The 15,654-nt window shown below is 36.3% G+C and overlaps 1 protein-coding gene across 1 annotated transcript; it reads left to right on the forward strand.

Moving 5' to 3' along the window:
• Positions 1–5,042: 5,042 nt before the first annotated feature.
• Positions 5,043–13,141, forward strand: FGB (fibrinogen beta chain). The gene is made up of 8 exons (XM_517495.7): positions 5,043–5,179; positions 7,855–8,046; positions 8,536–8,719; positions 9,641–9,868; positions 10,438–10,551; positions 11,237–11,362; positions 11,569–11,854; positions 12,474–13,141. The coding sequence occupies exons 1-8, from the start codon at positions 5,066–5,068 to the stop codon at positions 12,703–12,705; spliced, it is 1,476 nt and encodes a 491-aa protein (XP_517495.1). The 5' UTR covers positions 5,043–5,065; the 3' UTR covers positions 12,706–13,141.
• Positions 13,142–15,654: the final 2,513 nt, after the last annotated feature.

Genomic DNA, 15,654 nt, shown 5'->3' on the forward strand with positions numbered 1-15,654 from the left:
TGTTTTGCCCATTTTTATCTATAGGGCTCATGCTTTCTCATCAAACTGTAACTCTTCATAAAAATTTTATTAAACCTTTGTCTAATCCTGTGCACATTTTACAGAAAATATTGTTAATCTAATTCAGAAATACTTATTAGTTATTAAATTGTGAAAGATTTTTGAAATTTTTGAAATGCATGTTACTGACATGCACCAAAATAAAAGTTCCCATTTTCCCTAGAGTTTCACTGCTAATACTATCAGACTGGCTGTCTTATTTTTAAGCATAAATTCCATGTTGGAAAGAGAAGCTTTATATTCAAATAATGTAATCCATCACTAAAAGTTTTCATATATTAAGTATATGGGCTGGGCATGGTGGCTCACAGCTGTAATTCCAGCACTTTGGGAGGCCAAGGCTGGTGGATCACTTGAGGCCAGGAGTTCAAGACCAGCCTGGGCAACATGGTGAAACCCTATCTCTACAAAAAAATACATACATACATACATATATACATATATATATATATAGAGAGAGAGAGAGAGAGAGATGGAGAGAGACAGAGAGAGACAGACAGGGTCTTGCTTTGTCACCAAGGCTGGTGTATAGTGGTGCAATCTCAGCTCATTGCAGCCTCAACCTCCCAGGCCCAAGCAATCCGCCCACCTCTCAGCCTCCCAAGGAGCTGGAGTGGCTGAGACTACAGGTGTGTGCCACCATGCCCAGATAATTTTTTCATTTTTTTTATAGATAGGGTTTCACCACGTTGCCCAAGGTGGTCTCGAACTCCTGGGCTCAAGTGATCCTTGGCCTCCCGAAGTGCTGGAATTACAGCTGTGAGCCACCGCACCCAGCCCATATGCTTAATATATGAAAACTTTTAGTGATTGATTACATTATTTGAATATAAAGCTTCTCTTTCTAACCTGCAATTTATGCTTAAAAATAAGACAGCCAGTCTGATTCCTAAAAATTTGATCTTAATTTTCTCAACAAATGCCAAAAATCATCTCAGTCAAGGTTAATGAAACGTAAAATGAGTGCTATAGAAAGGACATCAGGTGTCTCACAGATTGGGTTGTGAAGAATCAAATTATTATGTTTGGAAGTTTTGGTTACTTCTGTTGATGCAGTTGCTAGGCTTTCCCTCTAAAATGCTGCCATGGATATAACATCAGGCCAATTGACCCAGTTCCCTTCCCCTTCCCCTTCCCCTTCCCCTTCTTCTTCTCCTCCTCCTCCTCCTCCTCCTTCTTCTTCCAGCAAATATCAAATTTGGAGAGACAATCTGGTAGATTTAGCTTGCGTAAAGGGTCTGTCTACCCCTAGCTTGGTCACCTGTGGTTAGAGGGTCAGGGTGTTGTAGTACTGACAGGACCACTGGAGCTTCACACCTCCATTTTAGTGGTCATTCCAGGAGAAGGGAGCAGCACTCCCAGAGGTGTTCATTACACCCTTAATGGTTGTGGGTCTCAATGTGACAAAAGCAGAAGAGCATCTCTATCTTTTCTTAGCTCTTGTGATCTCCATCCTGTTGTAGGAGAAAATGTCCTATTATCCCTTATTACCATGCTCTATGTCAGCTCCCATAAGAAATGGAAACTGACATCTAAGCCAGTAGAGGGAGACATTCCACAAGAGATGGTGTCATCTCCTATTTCTTCCCCACCATATGCTTTCCCACTAAAGATGACTAACAAATTGCAGGTGTCACAACTGCACTGCTCTCAGGCTTGCCCCAAGAGCTCTGGTCCAGCCTGGCCTCCAACTCTTCAGTGTTAATTTCCCTTTGGATAGTAGTTCTCAAACTGTTTTTCAAGGTAACACAAGGAAAATATATACAGAGACTAACAACTTATTACAGTACCTCAAACCTATGCATATTTAGACAACGAGAATCAGTATTCCTTTTAGTCATTCGTTCATTTATATGTTCATGAATTTGCTCAACTGATATTTATTAAATACTGGCTATGTGCCAGGTGCATGACTTAAACTGTACAGTCATTCAAACCAAGTTTCAAGTCTAAAAGCCCTTTTCCTTTGAAGTTCGTTTCCCCCTGAAGAAAGTTAGATCCTTAAGTTACCAATCCCAAATCCTCACCTCCCCCAATCTTAGGCTCAACACTAATTATTGTAAGTAGTTTTCATTTTCTGTCTTTCCTTTTAGACTTAAGGCTTCGCCAAGGTCTCCCCGGCCCCTAGCAAACTACCTGCTATGAAGTAGATGCTCTGTAAATAGTTGTTAAGCCCAAATTGCCTTGTGCTATGGAGACTGGGCCTGACATGAGTTGTAAAAGTATCAACAAGTGTATTGACAATGGGTATCGGCAAGTCTTTGCCCTTCGAGCCAGAGAGCTGCTGGGCAGGACAGATTATCTCTGTTTTCTCTGTCACTGATTTACTACCCTTGACTTATGCAATGACATCAGCTAATATGAAAAACATTGCACTAATGACCTCAAAATAACTGAACAAATAGTACTCCCTTTCCCCTCCACCAATGGCATCAACATTCTAAAAAAATTTAAGCATCTTAGTAAGCGGTGTCTCTGCAAATATATTTCTTCCCTGAAAACATGATAATCTTCTTTGTAACATTAGGCAATTTAGAGTCCCAGTGTAACTGTATATAACTCTACAGAAAAAAGACATATCTAACAAGAACTAGAATTACAAAAACTCATTATCACTGCATTGCACATGCTTCACACAGACATGAATACTATACCCACATATGAGGGTAAAAAGATAAGTGAAAGTAAAAGCTATGAGTGAGTGTGTCAGCCTGATACATTATAGTCCCAAGATGACGGGCTGGCCAAAATACTCCAAAAGAACAAACACACAAAAAGAAGGTAGAGGTAAATTTTTATAATGTTTGTATCCTGTTGGGCAATATGATGTAATGGGCACAGAGTGTGGACTGTAGAGTCAGACAGTCATGGGTCAAGTCCTCATACCAGCACCTACTACCTATACACTCTGGGGTAGTTTACTTAACCTCTCTGAACCTGTTTCACCATCTGTAGAACATAGTGGTTTCAAGAATTAAATACGATAAATGACTACCATAATTTGGCATCTGAGGCATGTACCAATGACAGCCAGTTCACTCATTCATCCCGTAATTATGTATTGAACGCCTACTATGTCTGTCTTGCTCACCAATGCATTCCCAGCCCCTATCACACTACCCGTCACTGAGGAGACTCTCAAGAACTATTTGTAAGATGAATGTTAAGTCTGTGCTGTTATGGTGCATGCATGCTGGATTGAATCCATCCTCCTTCTGACCATGGGAAGAATGCCAATCAGAGTAGAACAAAGTAGGAAAGTAAAGGAACCTTCACTTTAGTGTTGAACAAGAGTCTATTATATACTAGAAAAAACTTTACAAATTTACAGACTTCTGAAAGTTAAATGATGATTCTATTGTTAGTTGATCAAACATCAGTCATTGAAAATGTAGTAATACGTTACCTCAAAAGAAAAAAAAAGGTTAGAGTTTTCTTAACAGATAATTCTTTTTAAATCTGTAAGAATCTGTACGTCACTAAAATAAAATCCTGTCTAGATTATTAAAATAAACTTTGTTATCAGTTATATTTTCATGGAAAATATTCCTGTATATATTTTAATTAATAGCCACATAGATATTTGCTTTTTCTGTCAGATCATATATCCCTTTAAGAAACATTAAAGCTAAAGAAAAAAATCTTAAAATATAATATTTACTCATTGCTAATAAAGGGAACACAAATTTGGAAAGACTCAAGTGAATATTTTTTCTTAATTTAAACTGAGTACTTTGTCTCTATTAAGCTAAGTTAAAAGAATTTGGGAGGACAACCTATGCTACCAAGAGAATAACTTGTTTCTAGGAATCTGAGTTAAAAGAATTTGGGAATGCAATCTCTGCTACCTGGAGAAGAAAGAAATGTCGTGGGTCCCACACCATTCTCAAGACTCTGTTTCAAAGCATTGTTTCAATACGCTGATCCAAACGCTGATAACCTGCCATCTTTTTAATAAAATAATTTATAAATTTAATGAGAATGTTTCACTTTCCATACAAAAAACAGAAAAATGCTTTGAATCAATGCACTTACTGGGATTTGGATTACTGACTGGTGTTCCTATTGATTCTTGTAGGAGTTATTAATCCTGATTGCAACACACAAGTGAACAGACAAGAGAGATAAATTTTGTGGCTTGTGGGAAATGAAGGAAAATGGGCCTCATTTAGTCTGTGAGCATACTAATTGAAATAGATGTATGAAGACTTCACCAGTGTTAAAATAACATTGTTTTTATAAATCATATGATATAAACTATATAACAATAAAATAGAATGTTAAACATGTATTTAATCATCATCATAATTTTGATTCAGAAATCTATAATTTATTAGTTATCTTAATAATGTTTAGAATTTGTTGAACATTTTACCTTATGTGAATTAAGGACAAAATATTAAATCTATTCAGCACAAAAAAGGGTCTTTCTGATGTGTATCTTTCATAGAATAGGGTATGAATTTGTTATTTTGTTATTTTGATTAATGTCTAAAACAAAAGATAAACACATTATGATATAACATTACTATTGATTTTAATGGCCCCTTTTGAAATAGAATTATGTCATTGTCAGAAAACATAAGCATTTATGGTATATCATTAATGAGTCACGATTTTAGTGGTTGCCTTGTGAGTAGGTCAAATTTACTAAGCTTAGATTTGTTTTCTCACATATTCTTTCGGAGCTTGTGTAGTTTCCACATTAATTTACCAGAAACAAGATACACATCTCTCTTTGAGGAATGCCCTAACTTCCCATCATTTTGTCCAATTAAATGAATTGAAGAAATTTAAAGTTTCTAAACTAGACCAACAAAGAATAATAGTTGTATGACAAGTAAATAAGTTTTGCTGGGAAGATGTTGCTTAAATGATAAAATGGTTCAGCCAACAAGTGAACCAAAAATTAAATATTAACTGAGGAAAGGTAACCATTTCTGAAGTCATTCCTAGCAGAGGACTCAGATATATATAGGATTGAAGATCTCTCAGTTAAGTCTACATGAAAAGGATGGTTTCTTGGAGCTTCCACAAACTTAAAACCATGAAACATCTATTATTGCTACTATTGTGTGTTTTTCTAGTTAAGTCCCAAGGTGTCAACGACAATGAGGAGGTGAATTTTTTAAAGCATTATTATATTATTAGTAGTATTATTAATATAAGATGTAACATAATCATATTATGTGCTTATTTTAATGAAATTAGCATTGCTTATAGTTATGAAATGGAATTGTTAACCTCTGACTTATTGTATTTAAAGAATGTTTCATAGTATTTCTTATATAAAAACAAAGTAATTTCTTGTTTTCTAGTTTATCACCTTTGTTTTCTTAAGATGAAGATGGCTTAGCTAATGTAAGATGTGTTTTTCTCACTTGCTATTCTGAGTACTGTGATTTTCATTTACTTCTAGCAATACAGGATTACAATTAAGAGGACAAGATCTGAAAATCTCACAAACTATAAAATAATAAAAGAGCAGAATTTTAAGATAAAAGAAACTGGTGGTAGGTAGATTGTTCTTTGGTGAAGGAAGGTAATATATATTGTTACTGAGATTACTATTTATAAAAATTAGAACTAAGCCTAAAAGCAAAATACATCAAGTGTAATGATAGAAAATGAAATATTGCTTTTTTCAGATGAAAAGTTCAAATTAGAGTTAGTGTGTATTGTTATTATTAATAGTTATGAAACACGGTTCAGTCTAATTTATTTATTTGTAGAACAGTTTGTCCTCAACCATTATTTTTGCTGACTTATTGCTGTTAATTTGCAGTTACTAAAAATACAGAAATGCATTTAGGACAATGGATATTTAAGAAATTTAAATTTTATCATCAAACGTATCATGGCCAAATTTCTTACATATAGCATAGTATCATTAAACTAGAAATAAGAATACACAATAATATTTAAATGAAGTGATTCATTTCGGATCATTATTGAGTTTCAAGGGAACTTGAGTGTTGTACTTATCAGACTCTACATGTAAGAACATATAGTTAATCTGGTTGTATGTGTAAAAACATATGGTTAATCTGGTTAAGTCTGGTTAATCATATTAGGTAAGAAAAATGTAAAGAATGTGTAAGACGAAATTTTTGTAAAGTACTCTGCAAAGCACTTTCACATTTCTGCTTATCAACTAAACCTCACAGAGATAGTTTAATAGTTTAGGCTTTAAAATGGATTTTGATTATTCAACAAGTGGCCTTCATAATTTCTTTAAGTGTTTTTCTTTAAGTATATACTTTCTTTAAATATTTTTTAAAATTTCCTTTTCTCTAGTAAAGCCAGACCATCCATGCTACCTCTCTAGTGGCACTCTGAAATAAAAAGAAAATAGTTTTCTCTGTTATAATTGTATTTGTAATAAGCAGATGAATCATATTTCTTAAAATTTGTTTTAGAGAGAGTAAGCTCTGACTAGGACCATGCCTTCAATGTGAAATATGTATATATCCTCCGAATCTTTACATATTAAGAATGTATATAGTCAACTGGTTAAACAGGAAAATCTGGAACCAGCCTGGCTGGGTTTTAATCTTAGCACCATCCTACTAAATGTTAAATAATATTATAATCTAATGAATAAATGACAATGCAATTCCAAATAGAGTTCATCTGATGACTTCTAGACTCACAAAATTGCAAGAGAGCTCAGTTGTTGCTCAGTTGTTCCAAATCATGTCGTTTGTTAATTTGTAATTAAGCTCCAAAGGATGTATAGCTACTGACAAAAAAAAATATGAGAATGTAGTTAATCCAAATCAAAACTTTCCTATTGCAATGCGTATTTTCTGCTTCATTATCCTTTAATATAATATTTTAAGTTAGCAAGTAATTTTAATTACAATGCACAAGCCTTGAGAATTATTTTAAATATAAGAAAATCATAATGTTTGATAAAGAAATCACGTAAGAAATTTCAAGATAATGGTTTAACAAATAATTTTGTTGATAGAAGATAAGACTAAAAGTGAAATTCGCAGTGGAAAGGACACTTAAACTGTAGTACTTGTTATGTGTGATTCCAATAAAAATAGTAATGAGCACTTATTATTGCCAAGTACTGTTCTGAGGGTACCATATGCAATAAGTTATTTAATCCTTACAATAATCTTGTAAGGCAGATTCAAACTATCATTACACTTATTTTACAGATGAGAAAACTGGGGCACAGATAAAGCAACTTGCCCAAGGTCTCATAGCTGTAAGTCAACCCTACGGTCAAGATCTACAAGTAGCCGAGCTCCAGAGTACATTATGAGGGTCAAAGATTGTCTTATTACAAATAAATTCCAAGTAGAATCAACCTTTAATAAGTCTTTAATGTCTCTTAAATATGTTTATATAGGAGTATAATCATCAATTCACAAAAATGAAAGTAGGGAAATGATTAACAATAATCATAGGAATCTAACAATCCAAGTGGCTTGAGAATATTCATTCTTCTTGACAGTATAGATTCCTTACAATTTCGTAAGTTCCAATGTATGTTTTAGGAATATGAGGTCATTACTATTCATAATCTGATACAGCTTTATCCTAAGGCCTCTCTTTAAAAACTACACTGCATCATAGCTTTTTTGTGCAGTTGGTCTTTCTACTGTTACTGAACAGTAAGCAACCTACAGATTCACTATCACCAACCAGCCAGTTGATGGATCTTAAGCAAAATATCAAGCTTGTGATAACCTAAATTATAAAATGAGGGTGTTGGAATAGTTACATTCCAAATCTTCTATAACACTCTGTATTATATTTCTGCCTCATTCCTTGTAGGGTTTCTTCAGTGCCCGTGGTCATCGACCCCTTGACAAGAAGAGAGAAGAGGCTCCCAGCCTGAGGCCTGCCCCACCGCCCATCAGTGGAGGTGGCTATCGGGCTCGTCCAGCCAAAGCAGCTGCCACTCAAAAGAAAGTAGAAAGAAAAGCCCCTGATGCTGGAGGCTGTCTTCACGCTGACCCAGACCTGGTGGGTGCACTGATGTTTCTTGCAGTGGTGGCTCTCTCATGCAGAGAAAGCCTGTAGTCATGGCAGTCTCCTAATGTTTCACTGACCCACATTACCATCACTGTTATTTTGTTTGTTTATTTTGGAAATAAAATTCAAAACATAAACATATTGGGCCTTTGGTTTAGGCTTTCTTTCTTGTTTTCTTTGGTCTGGGCCCAAAATTTCAAATTAGGATATGTGGGTGCCACTTTTCCATTTGTATTTTGCCACTGCCTTTGTTTAGTTGGTAAAATTTTCATAGCCCAATTATATTTTTTCTGGGGTAAGTAATATTTTAAATCTCTATGAGAGTATGATGATGACTTTCGAATTTCTGGTCTTACAGAAAACCAAATAATAAATTTTTATGTTGGCTAATCGTATTGCTGAATTTTCCTATGTGCTATTTTAACAAATGTCCATGACCCAAATCCTTCATCTAATGCCTGCTATTTTCTTTGTTTTTAGGGGGTGTTGTGTCCTACAGGATGTCAGTTGCAAGAGGCTTTGCTACAACAGGAAAGGCCAATCAGAAATAGTGTTGATGAGTTAAATAACAATGTGGAAGCTGTTTCCCAGACCTCCTCTTCTTCCTTTCAGTACATATATTTGCTGAAAGACCTGTGGCAAAAGAGGAAGAAGCAAGTAAAAGGTAGATATCCTTGTGCTTTCCATTTGATTTTCAGCTATAAAATTGGAACTGTTAGACTGCCACGAGAATGCATGGTTGTGAGAAGATTAACATTTCTGGGTTAGTGAATAGCATTCATACGCTTTTGGGCACCTTCCCCTGCAACTTGCCAGATAAGCACTATTCAGCTCTTATTCCCAGTCTGACATCAGCAAGTGTGATTTTCTATGAAAAATTCTACTATGACTCCTTATTTTAAGTATACAAGAAACTTGTGACTCAAAAGATAATATTTACAGAGTGGAAAAAAAACCCCTAGCATTTATAGTTTTAACATTTGAGGTTTTGAATGAGAGAGTTATCCATAATATATTCAATTGTGTTGTGGATAATGACACCTAACCTGTGAATCTTGAGGTCAGAATGTTGAGTGCTGTTGACTTGGTGGTCAGGAAACAGCTAGTGCATGAGCCTGGCACAGGCATCTCAGTGAGTAGCATACCCACAGTTGGAAATTTTTCAAAGAAATCAAAGGAATCATGACATCTTATAAATTTCAAGGTTCTGCTCTACTTATGTGAAATGGATAAATAAATCAAGCATATCCACTCTGTAAGATTGAACTTCTCAGATGGAAGACCCCAATACTGCTTTCTCCTCTTTTCCCTCACCAAAGAAATAAACAACCTATTTCATTTATTACTGGACACAATCTTTAGCGTATACCTATGGTAAATTACTAGTATGGTGGTTAGGATTTATGTTAATTTGTATATGTCATGCGCCAAATCATTTCCCCTAAATATGACTATATATCATAACTGCTTGGTGGTAGTTCAGTGTTTAATAGTTTATTCTCAGAAAATCAAAATTGTATAGTTAAATACATTAGTTTTATGAGGCAAAAATGCTGACTATTTCTACATAATTTCATTTTTCCAGATAATGAAAATGTAGTCAATGAGTACTCCTTAGAACTGGAAAAGCACCAATTATATATAGATGAGACTGTGAATAGTAATATCCCAACTAACCTTCGTGTGCTTCGTTCAATCCTGGAAAACCTGAGAAGCAAAATACAAAAGTTAGAATCTGATGTCTCAGCTCAAATGGAATATTGTCGCACCCCATGCACTGTCAGTTGCAATATTCCTGTGGTGTCTGGCAAAGGTAACTGATTCATAAACATATCTTTAGAGAGTTCCAGAAGAACTCACACACCAAAAATAAGAGAACAACAACAACAACAACAACAACAAAAATGCTAAGTGGATTTTCCCAACAGATCATAATGACATTACAGTACATCATAAAAATATCCTTAGCCAGTTGTGTTTTGGACTGGCCTGGTGCATTTGCTGGTTTTGATGAGCAGGATGGGGCACAGGTAGTCCCAGGGGTGGCTGATGTGTGCATCTGCTTACTGGCTTGAACAGATAGCAGAACCACAGACAGATGTAGAAGTTTCTCCATTTTGTGTGTTCTGGGAGCTCATGGATATTCCAGGACACAAAAGGTGGAGAAGAGCTTTTTTCATCCTCTTAGCAGATAAACGTCCTCAAAACTGGGTTGGACTTACTAAAGTAAAATGAAAATCTAATATTTGTTATATTATTCTCAAAGGTCTATAATAACACACTCCTTAGTAACTTGTGTAATGTTATTTTAAAGAATTGGTGACTAAATACAAAGTAATTATGTCATAAACCCCTGAACATAATGTTGTCTTACATTTGCAGAATGTGAGGAAATTATCAGGAAAGGAGGTGAAACATCTGAAATGTATCTCATTCAACCTGACAGTTCTGTCAAACCGTATAGAGTATACTGTGACATGAACACAGAAAATGGAGGTAAGCTTTCGACAGTTGTTGACCTGTTGATCTGTAATTATTTGGATACCATAAAATGCCAGGAAACAAGGCCAGGTGTGGTGGCTCATACCTGTAATTCCAGCACCTTGGGAGGCCAAAGTGGGCTGATAGCTTGAGCCTAGGAGTTTGAAACTAGCCTGGGCAACATAATGAGACCCTAACTCTACAAAAAAAAAAAAATACCAAAAAAAAAAAAAATCAGCTGGGTTGGTAGTATGTGCCTGTAGTCCCAGCTATCCAGGAGGCTGAGATGGGAGATCACCTGAGCCCACAACCTGGAGTCTTGATCATGCTACTGAACTGTAGCCTGGGCAACAGAGGATAGTGAGATCCTGTCTCAAAAAAAAAAATTAATTAAAAAGCCAGGAAACAAGACTTAGCTCTAACATCTAACATAGCTGACAAAGAGTAATTTGATGTGGAATTCAACCTGATATTTAAAAGGTTATAAAATATCTATAATTCACAATTTGGGGTAAGATAAAGCACTTGCAGTTTCCAAAGATTTTACAAGTTTTCCTCTCATATTTATTTCCTTATTGTGTCTATTTTAGAGCACCAAATATATACTAAATGGAATGGACAGGGGATTCAGATATTATTTTCAAAGTGACATTATTTGCTGTTGGTTAATATATGCTCTTTTTGTTTCTGTCAACCAAAGGATGGACAGTGATTCAGAACCGTCAAGACGGTAGTGTTGACTTTGGCAGGAAATGGGATCCATATAAACAGGGATTTGGAAATGTTGCAACCAACACAGATGGGAAGAATTACTGTGGCCTACCAGGTAACGAATAGGCATGCAAAATAAAATCATTCTATTTGAAATGGGATTTTTTTTAATTAAAAAACATTCATTGTTGGAAGCCTGTTTTAGGCAGTTAAGAGGAGTTTCCTGACAAAAATGTGGAAGCTAAAGATAAGGGAAGAAAGGCAGTTTTTAGTTTCCCAAAATTTTATTTTTGGTGAGATTTTATTTTGTTTTTCTTTTAGGTGAATATTGGCTTGGAAATGATAAAATTAGCCAGCTTACCAGGATGGGACCCACAGAACTTTTGATAGAAATGGAGGACTGGAAAGGAGACAAAGTAAAGGCTCACTATGGAGGATTCACTGTACAGAATGAAGCCAACAAATACCAGATCTCAGTGAACAAATATAGAGGAACAGCCGGTAATGCCCTCATGGATGGAGCATCTCAGCTGATGGGAGAAAACAGGACCATGACCATTCACAACGGCATGTTCTTCAGCACATATGACAGAGACAATGACGGCTGGTATGTGTGGCACTCTTTGCTCCTGCTTTAAAAATCACACTAATATCATTACTCAGAATCATTAACAATATTTTTAATAGCTACCACTTCCTGGGCACTTACTGTCAGCCACGGTCCTAAGCTCTTTATGCATCACTCGAAAGCATTTCAACTATAAGGTAGACATTCTTATTCTCATTTTACAGATGAGATTTAGAGAGATTACGTGATTTGTCCAATGTCACACAACTACCCAGAGATAAAACTAGAATTTGAGCACAGTTACTTTCTGAGTAATGAGCATTTAGATAAATACCTATATCTCTATATTCTAAAGTGTGTGTGAAAACTTTCATTTTCATTTCCAGGGTTCTCTGATACTAAGGGTTGTAAAAGCTATTATTCCAGTATAAAGTAACCAACACAGTCCCTAGATGGATTGGCCACAAAGGCCCAGTTATCTCTCTTTCTTGCTATAGGGCACAGGAGGTCTTTGGTGTATTAGTGTGACTCTATGTATAGTACCCAAAGGAAAGACTACTGTGCACACGAGTGTAGCAGTCTTTTATGGGTAATCTGCAAAACGTAACTTGACCACCGTAGTTCTGTTTCTAATAACACCAAACACATTTTCTTTCAGGTTAACATCAGATCCCAGAAAACAGTGTTCTAAAGAAGACGGTGGTGGATGGTGGTATAATAGATGTCATGCAGCCAATCCAAACGGCAGATACTACTGGGGTGGACAGTACACCTGGGACATGGCAAAGCATGGCACCGATGATGGTGTAGTATGGATGAATTGGAAGGGGTCATGGTACTCAATGAAGAAGATGAGTATGAAGATCAGGCCCTTCTTCCCACAGCAATAGTCCCCAATAAGTAGATTTTTGCTCTTCTGTATGTGACAACATTTTTGTACATTATGTTATTGGAATTTTCTTTCATACATTATATTCCTCTAAAACTCTCAAGCAGACGTGAGTGTGACTTTTTGAAAAAAGTATAGGATAAATTACATTAAAATAGCACATGATTTTCTTTTGTTTTCTTCATTTCTCTTGCTCACCAAGAAGTAACAAAAGTATAGTTTTGACAGAGTAGGTGTTCATAATTTCAGTTCTAGTTGATTGCGAGAAGTTTCAAATAAGGAAGAGGGGTCTTTTATCCTTGTCGTAGGAAAACCATGATGGAAAGGAAAAACTGATGTTTAAAAGTCCACTTTTAAAACTATATTTATTTATGTAGGATCTGTCAAAGAAAACTTCCAAAAAGATTTATTAATTAAACCAGACTCTGTTGCAATAAGTTAATGTTTCCTTGTTTTGTAATCCACACATTCAATGAGTTAGGCTTTGAACTCCTAAGGAGGGAGAAGCGTTCACAACCTCAAATAGCTAATAAACCGGTCTTGAATATTTGAAGATTTAAAATCTGACTCTAGGCCAGGCACGGTGGCTCACGACTATAATCCCAACACTTTGGGAGGCCGAGACGGGCGGTCACAAGGTCAGGAGTTCAAGACCAGCCTGACCAATATGGTGAAACCCCGTCTCTCCTAAAAATACAAAAATTAGCCAGGCGTGGTGGCAGGTGCCTGTAGTCCCAGCTACTTGGGAGGCTGAGGCAGGAGAATCGCTTGAACCTGTGAGGTGGAGATTGCACTGAGCCAAGATCTCAACACTGTACTCCAGCCTGGGCAACAGCGTGAGACTCCATCTCAAAAAAAAAAAAAAAAATCTGACTCTATACCATGGAAAAGCCACCACTCTGCCACTTAAATAAACATCAAGATCAGAGATTCCAAGAGGACAATCTGGATCAAGTCTTCACCAAGTGTTTTTTAAGGGAAATAATGAAATAGGGAGCAGAATGTGCCTGTTGCCCATAGAAACGAGGTCTATTCTTGTCCTCAATTAGGCATTTTTTTTTTCATAGTTACACCAGAACTAAAGTAAAAGTGGTTTTTCTGTTCTTTCTACTTCTCCCCATGAAATGGGCATATCATCTCAACACTTCACTCCAAGTCGCCACGGGCAACCTTACGACCCTAGGTCCTCCACCCCTAATGTATCGTCATTGCCACCCATTTTTATGGTACTTATTGTTCTTAAGCTTATCCTCTTAATCTTTGCATGTAAGCAAAGCTCATTAATTTCTATCTTGGAAATGCTACTACTCTCTTTAATTACTCATCAAATCCAACTTGAACTTTTGACCTGGTTTCTCTGCCACGAGTTCTGTCCCACTGGAGCCCATACTCACCTACCGCTTTGCCATCACATTTAACAGAAAACTCTCATCAAGTTACTTCCTGCTTAACATTAGCTCCTTCCTATCTATATCCAAATTTCTTAAATTCAAATTTTTTAGCTGGAGTAAAAATGGTCCCAGTACCATTTCCTGTTCCCTTCACTATAACCTACATTTTTGTCACATTAAGTTTTTCACCATTCCAGGACAGGTCAGGCCCTTTAAAAATTTCAACAGCTTTATTGAGATATAATTGATATAATAAAAAAAATCCTGCACATGTGTCATGCTGGAGCCCTATTGATTCCAACAGGGATGGCACCGTGTCCAAGAAGAGACCCAGAGCCAGTGAATGGGACATAGGGTTTATTTAGGACTTAAATACAGATGTGGTCCAGTGGCAGTGGGCTGGACAGGACCGCTACTATTCGTAAAGAGTATGCAGTTTATATAACATTTCTACTTAGCACTCTCCACTTAGCAACCTCCATTTAACCCAAAATAAAAGGCCTTGGTTCCTTGCACATCCTGAGTTCCAACGGACAGGCAGGGTGTTCAAGTGTCCTTCACAGATAAGAAGTGAATCTCTCTGGGTTGGCCATTCCAGGATTCCTTAGCTTAGGACTCTGAACACATATTCTTCTTAGACCATACAGTCATTCTCAGGGTATGCTTGAGTTAATGCTGTCGGATGCATCTGTCATACAAAGTGTTTAACATATACAATTTCATGATTTTGGAAATATGCATACACCCATGATATCACTGGCACGGTCAAGATATTAAATATATCCATCACCTCCAAAAGTTTCCTTGTGTTCATTTATTTTAGTTTTTCATGGTAAGAACATTTAATATGAAATATTATCAACAAATTTTTAAGTGCACAATACTGTATTATTAATTTTAGGCATTATGTTGTACAGTAGATCTCTAGAACATATTCATCTACTAAAAATGAAATTTTATCTCCATTTCCCCCTACCTCCCATCCCCTGGCAACTACCATTCTATTTCCACTTTGACCGTTTCAGATACCTCATATAAGTGAAATCACACAGTATCCTTTCGCACTGTTGTGGGGATGTAAAACGGTGCAGCTACCGTGGGAAGAAATGTGGAGGCCCCTAAAAAATTTTTTTAAAAATTCTAATTATCATATGATCCAGCAATCTCACTTCTAGGTATATATCCAAAAGAACTGATATCAGGATCTGGAAGCGATATTTGTGCATCTGTGATCATTGCAACATTATTCACAATGTTCAGGTCCTTTTATATGATGCCCTCATTGCAGCAATGTCTTCCTCCCAACACCATCTGACAAACTGCTATTTGTTTTTAAACCTCACTTTAACTGTCACCGCCCAGAGAAGACTTTCTAAAACCTTTGGGCAAATTTTATTACTTTTTGACAATGAATGCCTGAGGCTTATCCAGCTTTGATTCCAGAAACATCAGCCTGTCAGAATGGCTAATTTTCATGCATTTGTGAATGCTGGATGGCTAAATCCAGTGATTTTCAAAGTCTCGAACATCCTCCTTTTTAAATGTAGAACCCATTTTCC

The sequence above is a fragment of the Pan troglodytes genome, chromosome 3 (genome assembly GCF_028858775.2).
Source record: "Pan troglodytes isolate AG18354 chromosome 3, NHGRI_mPanTro3-v2.0_pri, whole genome shotgun sequence".
Lineage (NCBI taxonomy): Eukaryota > Metazoa > Chordata > Mammalia > Primates > Hominidae > Pan > Pan troglodytes.